Source organism: Fringilla coelebs (assembly GCF_963513975.1).
Source record: "Fringilla coelebs genome assembly, chromosome: 3".
NCBI lineage: Eukaryota > Metazoa > Chordata > Aves > Passeriformes > Fringillidae > Fringilla > Fringilla coelebs.
The window spans coordinates 71266666-71287384 of NC_140030.1; the positions used below are offsets into that span (position 1 = coordinate 71266666).

General features: G+C 37.9%; 1 protein-coding gene across 1 annotated transcript in view; it reads left to right on the forward strand.

The window, feature by feature from the left end:
* The window catches only part of PCNX2 (pecanex 2), a gene marked incomplete at its 3' end in the record, with an annotated part of 150843 nt that overhangs the window by 77400 nt on the left and 52724 nt on the right, over positions 1-20719 (forward strand). The window contains 3 exon segments of the mRNA XM_084203543.1: positions 3176-3353; positions 15443-15551; positions 20078-20207. Of these exon segments, the coding sequence (XP_084059669.1) occupies positions 3176-3353; positions 15443-15551; positions 20078-20207 (417 nt within the window).

Genomic DNA, 20719 nt, shown 5'->3' on the forward strand with positions numbered 1-20719 from the left:
ACACACCATATCAGGCTGCAGGTGTTTGATGGGCATAAACTCAGTGGGGTAACTAGAATTAATCAGATGAAAATGAGAAATCTAGGCTGGATATCAGGAAACATTTCCTAACTGAGGATTTTTAATACTATGCCATAGTCTCCCAAAGGAGTTATCAGAAGCTTCACCACATAAGTCTTTTAAGGCTGAATGAAATATTAAACAGTGTAGAAAGGCGGGTAGTCCTGCATTAAGAGTGGTTTGAAAAAGGTGGGGGTGCAGATTTTGACAGTCTGATGTCTTAGATATTAAGCAGAACGGGTGGTGCTGATCCATGGTCTCACAGTATGATCCTTGCAGACAGCCTTTTATGGTAAGTATTTTAGTCAGTGACTTGCCTACTGCAGATATTCAGCAGGTTTGGTGACTGCAGTATCCCCAGTGAGCAGAGTTTCTGCAGTCTTTTTATCAGAATGACAGTGATGCAGATGATGAAACAAAGACACAGCCTTGGAATGTTCCAGCAGCAAAAACTGCTGGGAGGTGGGGGAGAGTTCCTCAATATCAATAATAATGCAGATTCTTAATTTCAAATATTAGATAAAAGAACTTTGATGTGAAAATTGCATGTTGATTTAATTATTTCTCTCTCTTGAGGAGCAACACAGCATTAGGAACTACACAACTATAAGGAAAAGGCAGCCCCTGCTTTTAGGCAGCCCCTTTAGTTTGAAACTTGGACTAGGGCATTAGTCAAATTTTCTGCATATTTCTCCCAGACTACTTTTTCAGAGAGACTCTCACCAGTGATTCATTAATAGCCACTGTAGCTCCCCACTGACCTTTCTTCCCCCCAGGCACTTGGAAGATGCTACAGCCAAGGTGCTTCAAGAGTTCAGGTGTATTGTCTAGGGTGACACTGAATCCACACTTACCCCTCTGTTTAGTTCTGCAAGGCTGGGAGAATTAAAAGCAGTCAGAATGCCATTTGTTACTAGCTAGCAGACGTGACTGATTACATGCACGGAGCAAATATGTAGGGTTAGGAAGGTGCTATTTTTACATAGTCATTCCTCCAAGCTAGATTGCACTTTAAAGTATCACCTCCCTCAAGTGTTCAGAAGAAATGAGTCAGACCCCCAGAAGTCTTGAGATTAAAGAAAGTAATTACATTTGTCTGCCTCTGATTGTTTGGCCTGTGGGGGAATACCACAGCAGTCCTTTCCTTCCCCCATCCCCCTTGTGTCTGTGTGATCACCTGTGTAAAACCTGCTCTCTCCTTTTCCCTGTAACTCTGGTCTATCCATGAAACTCCCAGTATGCCTTTTCCTCTGGCTCTCTTTAATACATTCTCCCTGCAGCTGCCATCCAAGTGCCACACACAAAGCATTCAGCTTCAGATCCCACCTCTCTGAACTCTGTAAACCCATGAGGCATCCCGGATTCTCCTTGCTACTTCCATATACAGTGTTAATGAGGGTTTTAATGCATAAATACCTCTTTTCTGTTGCTGGAACATTCCTTAGTTATTGACCACCCAAGATCAGACCGCATCATGCTGTAGGGAAGGGAAGACGCTCTCCCACTCTGTGTCTGAAAGTGTCTGAGGTGGTACATTTTGTGGGATTTGATGTTGGAGTTTTCCTTTAAAGGATAAATTGAATTTATCTTTTAAAGATGCTTCACCTTGCTTTGTGATTTAAAGACTGCAGCAGTTTACTTCTTGAGGAGGCAGAACAGCTCCTTTATAGTCAGGAGTTTGCTTGAACTTTCCAGACCCTGGTGTGCTGGTTATTAATAGGACCCATGCTCACAGTGCCTGCCCCTGTTACCTGCCAAAGAAGCACAGGAAATCACCCCCTTCTCATGCTCCCTTACATCTTTTCCCAGGAGCTAAGGCCCCAGGAAAAGCACCTGGTGTGGCAGTATTTTTAAAGAAGAAGAAATAATGAGCAAATTATTTTGTCACCTCTGAATGCATTATTTTGCAAAGTGTCATTTTTTGGCGAAAGTTTCATCATGGCAACAGGCACAATGACAAAAAAGTCTTCCTTTTGCTCTATAATCTAGGAGTTTCCATGTGAAAATTTCTCCACGTTGCAACAATTTTCTTCTTTCTGATAAATGAAATACACAACTGGTTCATATAGGATGCACTGGGATGACTTCTCTTTGCTTCAGAATCTATTTAGCTTAGTCATTAGGTTTTCCATTCAGAAATGTGAGGCAAATTGAAAAGAACAGCTTTGACAAGGTGGAAAATAAGGTCAGCTTGGTGTTTCATTCCAACAGTAATGCCCTGCTGATCCTTTAGAAGGACCAGCCCTCAAAATAAAGTTGCATCTGCATTATGGGAGATACACAAAAATGAATAAATGCCACATAAAATAAAATCAACCTGGAAAAGAGGAATCTTGCTAGGATGGTAAAAACCGGTTGAGAGCTTTCTAGCCTGCCAAGTGTCAGTCATGGCAGCAGGTGTTCTCCTGGTTAGCAGCAGGATGAAGGAGAACCTTCCATGCATTTTGCAAATACCTGGCCTACTTTCTCACTCATTATACATTGAAGTCCCCACATTTTGGAAGACATAGGTGCAACACAATTTCTTTTCATCTGATGAATTGCTATATAGAGTAGTCAACTTTCTGATCAAGAACTGTGGTAAGAATTTCAAACACTTCACATCTATGAGTACTTCTATCCAGAATTTTGGCAGCGCATAATGAAATTATAAGTAAAATTATAAATTCTGTCATTAGGTGAAATTTCTTGTAATAAAAAGAAATAAAATTGAGTTTAAGGGTTTTTTTTTCAAATTACAGTAATGTATTAATAAAAGTGCCAAGGTACTTCCTGGACTGAAATTTTATTTTAAGAAGGACTGGTTATTTTAAAAATGTCTGGTCTAGATTCTTGGGTTTTAGTAGTCATTACTACTCTTTTTAGTACAGAGTTTGTTCTTTTTTACAACTTACAAATGTGTCATAATGATAAGAGAAAAATACAAAATTTCACATAAGTAAAATAAATGTGATGATTTCTGATATTACTTCTATACCCTTTTAATAAATAAGATATGTAGATTTAGATATTCATAGCAATCTAAAATACATCTGGTACAGATATTTGTACTTAAGAGCTTCTTAATTTAATGCCTTATGACTTGATTAGGTTTTTCTCTCTGCTTTTCTTACAGCTGTGACATTATCCTGATAACAGTTGCTGGGATGAAACTCCTCCGCTCCTCATTCTGTAATCCTATTAATCAGTTTGTTACTTTGAGCTTTACTGTGATCTTCTTCCGATTTGACTACAGAGACATTTCGGAAAATTTCTTGCTGGATTTCTTTATGATGTCCATCGTGTTTCATAAGGCAAGTTTTAGAGCTCCTATAATTTCTTTAGAAAAAAATATAATTTCAGTTTCATCTGGCTGATTAATATGTGTTAGGACTTTTTAGAAGTAATGAATGCATACATAGACTCAAATGATTGGTATTGTAGAAGAAAAAATCTGTTAAATTGAAAAAAAGGCATTGATTAAGTGTTTTTTCTGGCTTTGTGCAATGTTTTTCATCTACTTTTTGTTCACGTGTTGCTGTATAAAGTTCAGAATTGTTGTTTTCAAGAGGAGAATCCTCAATGAGTTTGAAAGAGCCTCTTGGGTCATTAGTGCAGGACTGCCCTCCAGATCAATCGCCTGGTGTTTTTATCTCTCTTTCCTTTGAATGCCTCTAGTGGTTGACTCAACAACTTCCTTTGGGAAATTATTCCATTATCTAATCACCCTCATGATAATAAATGTTTTCCTAATGTCAGCCTTAACATTTTTCTTTTCCTGTTTTCAGTCTGCTATCCTTGTGATGCTGCCCTTAACCTTAACCTCAGTGCTCCTTCCTCTCTATTACATTGTTAACTCTTGAAGTGTGCTCCAGTTGAGTTTATTTAAAAGCTACTAAACCCTTTCTGCATCAGTCAGGTCAGACTCTATCTTTATTTGGAATCTAAGCTGTTTCACTGAAAGAATTAGGCTTAACTGATACCTTGAGAAAACAGGAGAAAGTACTGAAGATTTAAAAGTATTCGTCCAGGGGTGATTCTAGTGAGGTGTTTGGTTTTGTTGTTCTTTGTTTTATTTGTTTTTTTTTTTGCTCAGGCTTCTTTGCTTGGTTTCTTTTCTAAAATTTTCCTACTAAATGTGTGAGTGTGACCCAGTAGCATCCCTTAGTTGGTGAGAGAAGAGAGACATGGTTCCATATTGATTGCTTCATGTGCTGTGGAGGTATTTAGCCCTTCTACGCAAGTAGCATCAGCTCATACTGCTGTCTATGCCCACCTGGAAGTTTCAGGCTTCTTATGGAAAGGTCCAGTTAACTGGCGTTATATTGGGAGTTCCCAGTCATTTAGGGAAAGAGTGAAGGAGAAATTAAATGCTTTTCCTGGTTTATTTCTGTACTGCTGTAAGGGAGGATGAGAAAGGAGGAGTCACAACTTGGTGAGGTAACTTGAGCTCACACTTTTTGCTGAACTCTTAGACCACACTCCAGCAGAAGCTTCACCTGCTTTGAGCCTTCACCCTCTGTTGTTCTGCTTTCTCTCTGCTGGGATGAGAAGGCAAGGGCAGGGGAGGAAGGGCAAAAGAGGAGGAGTAGAAAAGATGAGACAAAACTCTGCTTTAACAAGATCCCCCTCCACCATACTCTGATTCTAAAACAGGACTAGAGTAATTTTTTAGACTTCTTAGCTTAGAGTGAAAGATAACTGGCGAAAACAATGCAGAGTTCGCTCACATTATGCCATTATTCAATATTTTTTCATTACCATGTTCCCTAGAGAAAGGGGTAGATTTTTGTCTCCAGAGAAGTTTATCACTGCTAAGTCCCATGTCTGAATGATGATTTTCTTAGTCCTAAATTTTATTCTCTAAAAATCTCTTTACAGGGTCAAAAAATTAGCATGTCAGAATTAAAACTTCCACTATTTGTTAATTCCTTTGGAAATGTTGACCTCACGAGCATATCACAAAATACTGCTGTGAATTATTGCATGCTTTTGTAAGAAAGAGATATAGAATCTTTTCAGTGGGATTTTTGCAGAGTTACTTGCGTAGATTGAAGCTACTGTTTACAGTAGAAAGACTAGTGTTAGCAATGAGAATGAGATAACAAAGGATGCTTATTAAATTAAGCAGAGATGTTGGCTAGAATAACTACTGATCTACTGGACTGAAGGCTGTACTGCAGACATGTTTTGAAAATGTGGTTTTAGCAGTGATCTTCCATCTTCATATCTAACAATATCTGAAATTTTGCAGGTCATTAGTTCAGCAAGTAGAATTGTCCTTGTTCCATTTAAAAGTTCTAAGTCAAACGGTTGAATTATTTATATTACAAAAGCACATGCACAGTTTCACAATGATCATTAGACCCAATATGAAAAGTAGCATTGCAGATTATAGCAATTAAATTCCTTTTAATTTCAAATCATAAAGGGCATAACTTTTCTTTACCCTAATTAAGATTTGAGCTTTAATTAGCTCAGCATTATGAAACTTCAGTAAAGGATATGATCACTTGAGGATAAAGATGATGTGTGTTTATTTCATACTATAGCCTCTGAGCAAGCTGCATCCACCTTTGTTCCTAAAAGCTTTATGGGTCTTCACAGATTCTATCTGTATTTCAGTCATTTTTATGTTTGCACTTATTTTTTAAAATACAGACAAAATCTGAAATACCGTCTATTACTGTCACCTTTAGATATGCAGCATTTATTACACAGCCATCATTGATTTCTGTTTGCACATTGAAAATGTCAGTTTGCCACTCTCTTAATTAGGGAACACTAGAAGCACTGTCTTAGTCATAGTGATGGCAATTTTTAAGCAAGCTTACCCCACAAAAAGCTTTGCATGCTTTCAAACCATGGTGATAATATTTTTTCCCCAGGCACTGGGGAAGAAAGAATCTGAATTCAACAAACATTCACAACTGCACTAGTCACTCTCAAAGCAGATTATATGGAATAAAACTTTACTAATAATGTTTGGTAGAGTATTTCTAAATAGATCACTGATTGTGTTTCCCTTGTTTTCCCCATTGTGCTGTTAATTTAATGTAATTTAGTCAAGTCAGAAACTCCAAATGAGCATACTGCTCCCTGAGCAAGCTGGGACACAGAAGTCCAAATTGCTGCTCACAGATTTTCATCTCTCTTAGCCAAAACACCCACACTGAGGTAACACAAAGAACAAGAGAGTCTACTCAGTTCTGTTCCTGATTTTTTTTTGTCTTTTTAACATCATAAGACTTACTAATGTGACACAGTTAATTCAATTATTTTATAAAAATGATTAGCTGTTTACATTTTGACAATTCACAGAATGTGAAAACACTAAATGTTGATTTCGGCATATGCAGAGTGTGCTATTTTGTATTTCAGATTGCCTTGGGAAGGCAGCAAGATAAACATTTAGGAAATATTTTCTTACTTATTTTTGAGAATGATTGCAGCTTTTAATTTGAGTGAAACAGGACTTCTCCATCTTTCTTAAACTAAGATTTCAATCTGCAAGACCAGGTTGTGTCCTTGACTACAACCTGGGAATCTTCTGTCCAAAACTCCTGTTGTCTATAATCTTTAAATCAGAGCTGAATGGTCTTTTAAAGGTTTGTGGTTTCTCATTCAACATATGTGGGTGTAATGCTCTGATGTATATTCTGCAGGAAGTCAAACCAGATAATCAGGACAGTCTTGGTCTACATGACTCCATGTAAACTTTTCAAATGAGCCAGTTGTTCTCCCTGGATGTTTTAGGAGATAATGTTAGTGCAAAGGTAGTTCATATTAAGTGGAAATGGAAACCCACAAAAAATGGAGAACATATTCTTCATAGGCATAGCAAAGATGGAATATATAATAGGACTTAGGAGATTTCTTCCTAGACTTTTAACACTAGGAAAAATTCTGAGACTGTTTCTTGTAATAGAGTAAAAAAAAAAAACAAAAAAAACCAAACCAAAAATAGTGGAAATATTAAATGGTTTGAATAGTTTATTTGGAATTGATGAAAAGATGGACCTTTCTTCTATTCTTTTGCTGTCCACTGACATAATATTTAACTGAGGAAAAGCTCTAACATATGCAAAAGCTATCAAAGGAAGAGCATATGGATGGTTAAGTGATATTATAGCTCAACCAGTCCATTTTTCTTCAGTGTGATAAAAACAAGCAACCAAAAAGTAAAACAGTAATGTACCCAGCACTGCCTTCCTAGGCAGATGTGTGAGGGTGACTGGAGTGGCTGCTCAAGAACGAACCGGTATTTAAGTGTGAAGTAGAAGTGAATGCAAATCATTCAAACAGCAGGGATATCAGTTTGGAACTGGCTGAATGTTAAAAGGGACGCTCAGGGCAGGATTTGTCCCTTGGTCTTTTGCTGTCCTCTGTTAAAAATGCGTTTTTCCATTTAATCCAGTGCCGCAGGGATCCTCTAAATTTTGCTAGTGGAAAGGAGTCATAGTATCTCCTTGAACTGCTTTTGGAACCTCAAGCAGAGCTGATGTTGAGCTCGAGGAGCAAAGACAGCAAAAACTTCTGTACTGTGCTGTGGATGCTTCTAGCTGTAGTATGTGCTTGACTACTACAAAAGCCTAGCGGGAGGTTCTTGCCAGTCCCTTCACTCCTGGGAGCATGCTGCTAAACTGGCTCTTAACAGGAACTTTTTCATCTCTACAGCACAACTGAGAAATTATACTTGTACTTTGGAATCTGGTTTTTTCACAAATCTGTGGAGCTTCCTTTAAGCCTTAAAGAGTGAGCCACCCCTAGCCTATACACTCATCTACCACACAGAATGGAAATGATAAGCCGAAGTGCCATTAACTTTCAAATGTATAGGACTACAACTTCTTAGCTCTTTCACTGTCTTATATGTTACTGTCAGGTAGTTTAATGGCCTCCTAATTTGTGTGTGTGTATGAACTAATTAGCAATACAAAAATATGAAATCACCTTATATTTTCTTATCATCAAGTCTTCTGAGGGTTCTGAATTTGTCTTCATGCATAAGGCAAAATAATCAAAGAAGCAGAGCTTGTTAAATTTGCCTTCATTAACACTGAATTTATTTGCCTAAGTACTCTTATTCCTGCTGAGCTCACTTAAATATACAATTTCCCTGTTTGATATTTTTTCTTCTTTCTCAGAATACATTTTCCAGCTAAAAAGGAATCTGCATTTTTATAAGAATTTTTTCTCTTTCTGTGTACTTCTTTCTTATATAGTATCCAAGACCACATGTTTATGAAAGATGATCTTTGTCAAAGTAGATCCAGTTAATGCAGCCAGTTTGTAGCAACCTGGCAGACCTTTGCTGATCAGGCTTAACTTTCAACATCTGCAACACAATCCCTTGGACAGGAAAGAAATTGTGTGTCATCTTGTTTTCCTTCATTTTATGAGAAAGTGCTGCCAAGTGCATTGACCTTCTTGGTGCTTTGTTGAAGTCAAGTAATTAACCTATTGGATCTTTTTATTGCCTTTGTGGCAATAAAACTCTTGATTAGTTGGCATGTCTCATTGATTTAGGTGTGACTTATAATTCAAAAGCCTCACTCTTTTTCCTTTCCTCTTCTAATTTTTCATCCTTCTCTAAATCTGATGTTTCACTTCAAAGCTTCTGGGTCTAAGTCGTTAATTCATATTTTAATCCATTCCTTGCCATTTGTGCCTACTGAAATCTAGTGTCTTAATCATCTGTACCCTCTTGGCTCACAGCTGTTCCCTCAATTTTCCGTACCTGGCATATAAACCCTTTTAAGACACTTTCTGCTGAGTAAAATACCCAAGGCTACATCTGATATTTGACAGGAGAGTCCCAGTGGTATTTTCCATAGACTCATTTACTCTCTTGTGCACTGTACAGTTCATGTTTCCTCTTTATATTGGAGAAATGGTTTAATTGATTTTTCATTCAGCCTTCTGTCACTGACCTCTTTGTCAGACTTCATTCATTACACATTACAATTTATATTTTCTCTCTTTTTTTTTTTTTGGCATTTTTTTTTTTTAATTTTCTCTAGAATGGGGCAAGTGCATTTGGGGGTTCAGGGAGATGTACACCCACTCCCTGGGTCAGTATGGCTCAGTATGAACTGAGGTCTATGTTCATGTGCATTCCTGCCTGTCTGTGTTGAAGCAGGCACTGAAAGAGAAATCTGGAGAACTTCAGTGCAAACCTGGGATTTTTTCTTATGTCCACTTTTACCACAGAATGCTAGAATGGCTTGGATTGGAAGGGACTTCCAATATCATCGAGTTCCAACTCCCCTGCTTCTACCGGATCAGGTTGCTCAAAGCCTCATCCAACCTGGCCTTCAACACTTCCATGGATCAGCTTCCATCCACAGCTTCTCTGGGGATTGTTCCAGTGCCTCACCACCCCCTTAGTGAAGAATTTCTTCCTAATACTTTATGTAAATCTCTTTTCGTTAAAAACCATTCCCCCTTCTCCTATCACTTCAGGCCCCTATAAAAAGCCCCTCTTTCCAGCTCTCTTGTAGGTCTCCTTTCAGTACTGGAAGGCTGCTTTAAAGTCTCCCTGGAGCCTTCTCTTCACCAAGCTGAACAGCCCCAACTCTCTCAGCCTTTTCTTCATAGAAGAGGCACTCCATTCCTCTGACCATCCTCTGGATCCACTCTAGCATGTTCATGTCTTTCTTGGGCTGGGCACCCCTGAGCAGGCTGTAGGGTTCCACGTGGAGTCTCACCAGAGCAGAGCAAAGGGGCAGAATCCCCTCCCTGGCCCTGCTGCCCACGCTGCTTTGGATGCAGCCCAGGAGACGTTTGGTTTCTGGGCTGGGAGTGCCCATGGCTGGGTCATCAGCCTCTCATCCACCTGCACCCCCAAGTCCTTCTCACAGGACTGCATTCTTATCCATTCTCTGAGCAGCCTTTATTTGTGCCTGGGATTGCCCCAGCCCAGATACAGGACCTTTCACTTGGCTTTGTTCAACTACATGAGGTTTGCCTGGGCCCAGTCCTTTCAAAAAGGAAATTTCTGGGAAGATACAGTGTTGGCAGAATCCATGCCTGTGAAGGCTTTCCTGAAAATGCTTGAATCAATGCATCTGATGAGTGCACTCCCAGCTGTACTGATTTATTCTGCTTGTCTGGCCCCCTTTCATATTAAGCTGATGAGCTCTGATCACCTTTTGCCCACCTTGGGATATATGTGAGTCTGTTTTTTTACAGTGCCCCAGGTTCCTTCCCTGGGCTCTTGATATAAGCTTACAATGTAGGAAGAAGCAGCATCTGCCATGAGCAGATCCAAGGCTCTGTTAGGTTTTATCATCATCTTATTGTCATAATCCTTACCATAATTACACCTGGCTAACATATAACTTCAACTGTAAGGCTTTCAAGGCAAGCTCATTGCTCAAACTGCTTAAAACATGCCTGTTTTGTACAGTGTCACTGTTAAGTGCTGAATGTTGTGCTTGAGGAATATATTCTTTGCTTCAGGGTTTGATATCGGAGACTTGGAATGATTATATTTTGATCCTCTTGTATGTATTGCGTTAGACAACGATTTTGAAGGCCACAATATAAAGGCTTCAAGTGTCTCTAAGCATGTGCAGATAAAGACATCCTGGAAAGTATTTGTTGTAGGTTCAAACACAGCTGTCCAAATACACCACAGAATGTCACAATGACTTTAGACATAAGCATTAAAAACCTTTAGTATTTCCAGTAAATCTTGTTTTGCAGGATTTCGTAGGTGAAGTTTGTTTCAAATGGTGTTAAATAAAAACCCAAAGTCAATGGTTTGCAAAGTGAAGCCATGAACAAGAGTAAAATCTTTCCACCAAGTTTAATTTATGTCCTTAAACATATACATACTCACAGCTTTTCCCTCTTCATGTATATTCATTTTTATTGACATGCCAAAAAGAAAATGAAAATATAGCAGTAGGTATTAGAATTTAATTTCGAAAGCTGGAGTTTCCACTTGATCACAATTAGCTTAACATGAAGTAAATACTCCTCTCAGAGTCTCAGTTCAAATAATTTCAAGGTCACAGGATCTAAAGAGGAATATAAAGAAATACTTGTTCAAACGAAATAATTTCTTTCTGCACTTAACTTTTTTAATCTCAATTTTTGTTGCATGCAGAGCATGTAGCTATATATTTATAGATATGACCATTATTTTTGTTTAAAAGCTATGTGTGTATATATACACAGTTTTTAAAACATAGAAAAATTTAAACTTAGCAAGAAAATGGTAATGTTTATGCATTATTTAGTCCCAGAGTTGCCAAGAAGTCTGCCCACACAAAATCCCAGCAGATGCCAAACACATAGAAGGGCCGCCAAAAGCTGAGAGCATTGCATAGTCTCCATGTCACACTGAGTCATTTAAATTCAGGTGTTAACCTCTGCCTAGTTTATTAAAATCTACCAAACTGAGAAAAAGATATATGATTTTAGTGATGTTTCAGACTCCACGAATCTATGATTTTTCATGTATGTTAACTAATTTCCATTAAATTATTTTGTAATGGTACTTAAATTTGTTTAAGTAGGAATAACCAGATTTAAAGAAAATTCTGGGAAGATGAGTCTTTGCCTTTGATTTGTATATTACTCAGTGGTGCACCAGAAATCTGTAGAGGCTTCAGAGCTCATAGGAGACTTAAGGATGATTAAGGTAAAATGTGTATCCACATAAAATAACCATGAAAGATGGATGCATGTTCTGCACTTTTACATGACAGTAGCGCTGGTTTAAATTCACCAAACATGCTGATAATTTAAGGTCTTTATCAAAGACTTTAAAAAACTGTTTACTGTGTAAAACTGTCACATGCATACAGATATGTAGGAATATTAGAACTTTTATGTCCCCTACATAATATATAATTATATATTATAAATAATATATAAACATATAATAGTTTCTGCTTAGTGAACTGTAGAAAACACTGAAGATCTAATAAGGCTTAATAAAAATATTCTTTTATAAATCATTCTAAATTGGGATGCAGAAGTCTTAAATAAAAATTAATCTTTTATATATGCTTTAGGAAATAGCTATAAAAAGATGGTTAAAATTCACCAGAGACTATTTTTTTTTCACCTTGACTTTAGAAGGTTCCCTCTTTGTATCCTAGCACTGTTACACCTCACCCTCGTTCAGACAGATCTCTGCTGAGGATAATTTGTGTGTTTCACAGAACCACAGAAGGGCTTAGGTGTCCCATCAGGTCTCACAGAAGTGGTTTTTTCTAGTTTGGTTTGATGTGCCTTTAACTAATCCTTTGCTATGTAAGGTGTCTCAATTTCTCCATGCTTCATCACAGCTCTCAGGGGCCTCTGGCTTGAAGGATCACTAGTAAAGACCAAGCCAAGGAAGGCATTGAGTACTTCGGCCTTCCCCATGCCCTTTGTCACGAGGTCCTCTGCCCCATCCCTCAGCAGGTCTATCTGATTTTTTCCAGTTTGTGTGTTGCTTTCAACATACCTGTAGAAGTCCTTTCTGTGGCCTTTTACTTTCCTCAACAGATTCAGCTCCAGATGGGCTTTGCCTTTTCTCTCTCTCTCAAATTCATTCTATATCGTTTCTGACAATTTGAAAGAGATGAAGGTTTTCCTCTTTAGCTCATGTCTTCAGATTACTGAAGGTTGAAATGCAGCTAGTTGTAGTTGAAATAAGAGAATAGCTCAGCCTCCCCTATTTATAAAGGCAATTTTTAGCAGCTTCACTTTCTTTCTGTGAGAAAAGCTCTGTGAGTTCCCCTATCAGATATAGGAGGAAGCATATTGCAAATTGGATGAAACTGGTAAGAAGAAACAGTTTCTCAGATCGTTCTAGCAAAATCAAAAAGAGAAGATGTAAAGCCATGTCCTCCTTTCCTAAATCTCAGTGTTGTAGTTGGTAGATGACATCACCTTTAGCAATCATAGTTAGAGATGTAAAATGCTAATGGCATATTACCCTGAAGGCATTTTGCAGAACATGCCCTGGAAGCAGGGATTTAAGAGGTAATAGAGGCACTTGACAACTCTTAATGAAAGCAGTAGCTTGAAAATCACACATTTCCAGGCTTTTAAGTGCAGTGTTGTAAGGCTTTCAAAAACCAAGAGAGGTTCACTAAAGCATTCTTGCTTCATGTTCTCGAATGGAAATGAGCTCCTTTGCCTGTCTAGTGAAAGTGTTAGCTGAGAGGAAAGTGTTGGAAGAAACAACAGGAAGTTCAAGCAGTGGGGAATGCAGAAGCAGTAGGACTTGTTAGATACAACAGGGAACCTGGGCTCCATGGGCCAAGTTTTGCAAGGTGTAAATTGAAAATTATATGTTGGACAACTGAAAATTATATATTGGAACAAGGAGCCAGAAGGGTGTCCTCCTGGATTTGGTTTCCTAGCAAATGCAAAACCTGAGTTTTATTTGAGATCTGAAAACCATTTGATGAATTTTGTGCTTTGAGCACAGCTAGGGTGATTTATGACTCTGTGATGTCAATCTGTAACTGGCAGAACTTTGCTGGGTTGTGTTGCAGTTTTAAATTTTTGAAGTTTCAAATGTAAGTCATCAGCTTTTTCCAGCCCTTCACTTAAATCTTTTTGCAGATAAAATTTTTCTTCCAGCTGTTCATTGTGATGTTTGAGATAAATAAAACTGCAGTGAAACAAAGCAATCCCACAACCTGCTAATAAGATTCAAATAAATAAGTGACCATTTGAGTTTCAGTTCAGTTTTACTTGCCTACTTTAATGCTGCAGTCTGCAAGTGACATGTAGTATTTTTGACAGAAAACAAAGTTAGCAAAATACAAGTTTCTCAAACTAAGTAGGGGTAACCAGGCTGTGCATTGAAGGGATTGTAACAGCTTGATTTTATCAGGGCTTTGGTGGTTTTAAATGGTGTATCTGTGCAAAGTAAGTGTAATCTATACTTTGTGTATTGCTCCTAATTTGAGTCATGCCAAAGCAGAGAAAGTGAATCACTGCTTGCATCTTTCCTGGAAGGTTTATTAGTTGTAGCTGGAGCTAGGGTGGCACTGGATATACCGAGTTAGCAGCTGCTGTTTGATGGTTTTGTAGCACAGAGACCAAAACAGGTCAATGCTACAAGTGATTCTTGCTTCCCTCACACTTGATAGGCAATTATTTACTGCAATCTGTGGAGAAGCTCAGTGAAACATCCTGTAAGTGCATTGCCACTGTGGGTACAGATGGCCAAGTGGGACTTTGGGGCTGGTGATTTAAGGAGCTTTGCCTGTGCTGATGAATTCTCCCAGTCTGTTTGCAAGGTGCAGATATGGAATTGCCGCCTAGAAATGAACCATGAAGGATTTTCTTTCAAAAGAATTCATGGAGATTGTTTGGAAGACTGTTAGCTGGGCCAGACCAGAACCTGCCCAGATGCCTTTCTAGCAGTTTAAAAATATGCACAATATCAGTGCTTGAGAGCATTCCCTGGAAGCATTTTAATGTACATGTGTTGATACAGTCTCAGTGTCTTTCAGGATGTTGGCAAAGTCTTGTTTGTCACTAACTCAAAAAAAATTACTTTAAGAAATTCAACATATATTTGCTATATGAGCATGAAATATTGCATATACTCCTGTTTCACTGTCAACTTCCCTGTGTGTTGAGCACTAATGTCTATTGATGGCCAAATCTTTCCTGACAGTTTGTCAGGAACCCACTCTGCAATAGATAAGACATAAGATCTGCTTTGGCCTGGTGCCAAGACAAATGACAGTGGGGAAAAAATGTATTCCAGGGAAAAAGTACACATCATTCTTGAATCAGAAACTGTTGAAGCACCAAGCATATTTTACAGGAAGCAAAAGTAAATTCGTTGTGGTTTCCAGTTTGCACTGCACAACAATAAAAGCTCATATTTATGCAATGTTTTTATGATACAGTGATCTTGAAAATGCAGCTACAATTCATGATTAATGCTGTGCATATACTTACATCATGATAGCTTCTCCCATTGAGTCAAAAACTGGGAATGTTGTGTTCTTGAGAAGTAAGTCTGATTTCCATGTGCACAGCCATGTGTCACACATTGAACTTTCTCTGTTCACAGTATCCAGTTTCTCCCAAAGTCTCCTATCCTGTAACTGTCTGACTTGTCATATATAGTCAGTGAATATCAGAACCTGCTCTCCCACTTTCTAATTAGAGCAGACATACTTCTGAAAGGTAATCTGGGAACTACCTCAGTATGGTGGTAAAAAATGTACATCATTGCAGGTTTGAATTTTGAATGAAGAATATACTTTTAATGCCTTACTGATGTAAGACCTTAATACCTATGAAAACTAATAATGCAATATAACTTATGTTTATTCCAGAGCACAGTTTTTAAGTGTCTCTTACTAGTTCGGAAATTATCTCAGTGCCTAAAAAGTGACAATGTTTTTCTTTTTTTCCTTTTTTTCAGCTGTGGGACCTACTGCAGAAGTTGCAGTTCATCATGACATACATTGCTCCCTGGCAGATTGCCTGGGGGTCATCGTTCCATGTTTTCGCTCAGCTCTTTGCAATACCTCATATCCTTTATAAATTTGTTTTTCTTTATTCTTAAGTTCCTCTTCATATATGCAATTTATTTACAGTGTATGAATGAGATTTGAAATTCTTAGGTATTTTACTTGAAAATTTGAACATCTAGGAACATCTTCTGAGAGTTTTCTTTTTTTTTTTTTCTTTTTTCTATTTTTTTTTCTTTTTTTGGCTGCAGAGGATCTGAAACTGGGAAACTGAACTCTGACTCAACCTGGTGTGTTTATTCCCACCCAACCACATTCTGCAGATTACTTACTTCCCAGTCCTCAGCACTGAGTTTTGATGCATCCAGAAAGAAATGTTGTGACAGACATATTGCAGGGCTTATGGCTGACTGAGCTCTCAAATATTAGTTTCTTTCTCACTTGTTTCTAGTTGGTATGTCAGACATAAATTCATTTCAGTGAGCCAATTTCTGCTGCAACTGTGCTGATTTTTTTTTTCAATTTCAGAAGCAGCTAGATTTCTACATTGTAATGTAAATTTTTTCATTGGGGTGCTGAGGAATATTCTCCTTTTTAACCTTTCCACTCTGTTTTATGAATAACAAAATATGTCTGTCTCCACCAAAGCAGTCCTTCAGAAGCAGTCTGTTTTGGTGCCTCTTCCAGGGCTTTCTCCAGGTTTGTGGATATGGAGAGTACAACACAGAGTTCAATGACCTCTAAATGACCCTAAATGTCTGTAGGGTAAAAACTCTATACTGAATTTTAGAACAAAAAATACTCAATTTATATTTAAATTCAGTTAGAAACTTGATTGAATACAGAAGGGAAAATAAAAAATCCCCCCAAAAATATTTAAACTGAATGAATGTAATTATGTTGACATCTAAGGTGTTACCAGATACTAACTTTTAATTTCTACCTTCCCTGCTACCCAAAGTTGTGGAAGAAGAGTTGACAAAGTGGTTCTAGTTCAGATCTACTGCTGAGTTCACTTTGTACTGTTTGTTAGATATATGCATTTAAGTCTTTGTCGCTTTCATCCCACAGGGCTGGGGTTTTTTCCCTTGAGCGATTTCTTCCGTCTGCTCTTTGCTGTGAAGCATAAGCAATGTTGAGTAACAATGCTTATGTTTCTAGATGGGAGGAACAAATGGAAGCCTCAGAGAGAGGGAAGTGCACACAGAATAACTCCCAGAGGGAAAGTTTTAGATTGTCTCCTTATAGAAGGAAAGCATTATAAAAGCAGTGATCTGTCCTAAGAGTTTTAGGTTATATATTGCTTATATATAAGTAAATCCTTCCAGAATTTCACAATAAAAAAAAAATTCATTTCTGTTGGGGAAGTGTATATGAATTTATTTAGCAAAGCATTTAAGAACTTATATTGCATTCCAACAAGTTTCCCTTTGGTCACAAATGTTTTCTGCAGTGGTAACTTTGCTCTTTATAAAATTACCAATTAAATTTTGCAAAATGGAAAGTAGTTAAACCAGAGCTTTGTTTGTTTACAGAGTTATTGCTAAAGTGATCTAGCCTAGCTTTTTATTATTTATATTTATAGTATGCTTTGTAAATGCAAATCTGTCTTCTAAGGCAGTGCTGCAATTAAGATACTGGTTAAATGCTGAAGTTAATATTCCCACAACAGCAATAACTCTGCCTCTTTGCATGGTAATTTTATTTGTTGTTATCATAACCCTGCAAACAGTAATGATGAATGCATGTTGCAGTTTACAGAGGTACTAAACCTGCCATTTCTTTACAGAGTTAATTATTTGTGGCTCTTAATTGCTTCAATCGGTTCTGCAAACAGGATGTAAATTTTTAAATTTTGAAGTGCCTGGGTGAACTTTTGCTGCAGAGCTCAGTGATATGAGTAGTTCAGCATACTTTAAAGCCTTGGAGTGCAGCATGAAGGGCAACGCGTGTGGAGCTTTGCCTGGTGGAGGTTGTAGAGCCTCCACCATTAGAAATCTTCAGGCTTTTAAGTGAATATCTATCATGAATCATATAGGTTAAGCTGATCCTGTTTGTGGCTGCTAGATGGAATAGGTGACCCTTCAAAGTCCCTCTTAAAATACCAGGAATACGAATGGGCTTCAGACTTGAGGATAGATCTGCAACTTCCCTTCCTAGCATTTAAGTGGGTAAGACGAGGTTACGCATCTATAAATATCAGCACGCTGAGAAAGTCAGTGTAGTTTGTGGTTCAAAGGCAGATTTAACCTAAAAAGGGAACAGTGAAATTTGAGGGGGGAAAAAAAGAGTTTGTAGTTGAGATTATCCTGTTTAGGAGAGTTTCTGCTTTGGTTGTTTCAGGGTTACAGCTCTAACATCAGAAAACAGAGCCCTGTGACAGTCAGTTTTCCCATCCTCTAAGTGGTTGTGTGCCTGGAAGGGGCTTGTAGTAATTGCAAGTAAAAATGTGGATTTTGAGAAACAAAGGATTTGAGCTGGCCTTGCTACATAGCTTTGTGTTAAAAGGAGGGGATGGAAGATTTTCAGAATGTCAGTCTTTCACTTAGCTGTTCTGAAGCTGGTTTGAATTTAAACTGATTTTTATATTGCAAGAATTAATCCTCAAAGGCAATATTTTGTTTAATGCTGAAGAGTTTTTAGCTTTGGGGTTTTTGATCTCAAAATTTGATTTTGGCCATGTTAGAAAGAAAATCCATTGTTCACAAAGAAACCAGTTCTGCTTCTAGACAGTGTAGCCTAACAAAGATGGTACACAGGAAACCTGGCTTAGGTCATAGTGTAGGAAAGTTTGCCTGTAAGTTTTTGACTCTTCTTTTTTACTTAGACATAATTAAAGCATTGGTATTGAAAGTAACTAAATAATGACCTCATACAGAGAAATTGGATGTCCTCAAATAAAAATACCCCTGTGACAGATAATTGCCCACTGCACACGTTAGATATACGTAAGAGAGTCAGATGCTGTCATTTGCTCTCATGACACACAGATATGAAACAGTTAAAATTATATTTCACACTGTCTTCTACTGTCCATTTAGTAGAGCATTATGTCTTCTGAGAAAAAAAACCCCATTGCTACTGATTATGTCTAAGACACAAACAGTTCACAGTGGTGTGTGAAATGTCTTAGCTCATGATGGTGGCAATTTTTAAGTCAATCATTACATTAGTACCAACTTTTAAAAACTTGGTTTGCTGTCCTTATCTGTCCTCTTTGTTCTCTCTTCCTCTCTTCAGCTCCCATGCCTCCTTCCCTTATCTGACACTTGTAAATACTTGTTCATCTTTCACAGCCAGTGCTTGGTTATGACTGCACTGTAATGTGACAGTTCAACTTTTTTGATGTACTTGCTTTCTGCTTTGTGCTCTGTGTCACTTTTTAAGACTCTAGACTCTCAGGGCAGCTAATTTTTCAATCTCTCTAATGCACAAAGACACCGTTCCAGACCACTGTCTTTTAGTAAGGTTGAGAGATTTGAAAGTATTTTTTGGCAAATATTTGTTTCTAGATTTTTGCAAATGGCTTTTAAAGCATGGCTAGCTAGCAGTTTTATGGAAATGCTGTACCAAGAATAATGCTACTTTTGTTAAAGTGGGCTTTTTGTGAAGTCTCAGGGATTGTGGGACACACATACAGTATATTGATATAAGAGGGTAAGCTAAAGAACTCTGGTTATTGGGTGATTTTACCTGAAATTTAGATTGAGATGTGCTTGATCACTGTCTGTTGATAGTGGTTCCTTTAGTTCATGGCTTCTTTACTTTGCACCTCCCTCCCAAGAGAGGCATAAGGAATGACAATGGGTCACTTATGCCAGTTTGAAAGTCTTTTCCTTAAATTTCATAGATGTGGTATGAATTAATGAAGAATTTAAGCCTAATATTTTATTCGCTTGCCTTTATTTATGTTCCTTTTAACTTGCATCTTTTTCAATATCATTATTAATTTCCTAACTTGCTGTCCAGCAGCCTGAAATATGACTTTACATTTGAAGTAAACTATGGATTCTGGCATTCATTATGAGGTTTATGTGTGATACTTACTACTCCCCTGTCCTCACCTTCTCATATATTTCTTATATATTTTAAAAAGTATGAAATGCTGAACATTTTTTAGCTTTTGGCCAGCATGGAATAGTAAATTTTCAGTAAGAATCAATGTTAAAACATGACTTTGATCCAGCAGATTGGAGTATAGAGGCGTAGTGTCTCCACATACAGGGTCATTCCAAAAGAAGCAGAAGCCCACAGAATGGAACACTGGACACAGTGAAAGCAATTCTCAAGTGTGGAGAACAAATAATTTCCAAGAGATTGGTTTTTTCCTCATGTGTGTGTGTTTTAAACTCTGTGTCAGACTCTGGAAAGGCACTTTTATGTTACAGAAGGTAGCTTAGGTAGCTGGAAAAGGGTGTTTGCTGCACTGCCTATGCCTAGCATCTGTCATTGGGCAGGGATTAAGCAGGGTCACCCCAAGAATAAAACTCTAGCATTGAAGAGCCACTGATGACGTGCTGGTAATGGCTGATTTGGCACTGCCTGCCTTCCTCCCTTTCCATGTTACCTTAACTTGCAGTTTTCAGACTCTGCTATGCTTTTTTTTCAAACTCTGGCTGCTTCAGTCTTCTCTACACCACTCAGTCCATTTCTGGGTAGTGTCATCTTCATCGCATCGTACGCACGACCAATCAAGTTCTGGGAGAAAAACTACAAGTAAGACTATTCACAAATTTCTGTCTTTGTTATTTGTAAAGGTTTTGCTCTCATTAATTTCATTTCTGGTGGTATTTTTTGTTTCCAAAGATAATCCTTAAATTAGGGCATGAGAGGTTAATATTTGAATCTTGTTTCTGGTGTTTTACTTTCCCATGGTTATTTGGCTATTTCTGAAAATGTATTTAAGCAATTATCAGTGTGTTACAGATGAGGCGTCATGTTGCATTTGTTGTACAGACACACAGTAACGAAGCTGTGAAAAGGAAAAAAGCAGTAAAAGTCCCAGTTGTCAGCCTTTTTTGTCTTGCTAGCTAGTGCTAGCAAATAAATCTGTGAAGCCTTTGGCACTAGCAGTCAGACTGCATAAATACATTTTATACTAACTAGACTGATTAAATGCTACCCTCTGGGATGCAGCAGGTAACTCTGCAGCTGCAGAACTGTGATAGAAAGGGAAAATTGCATTGGCTGAGTCTGGGCTTGGCCTCGCTAGTGAGAAGGGCCACACA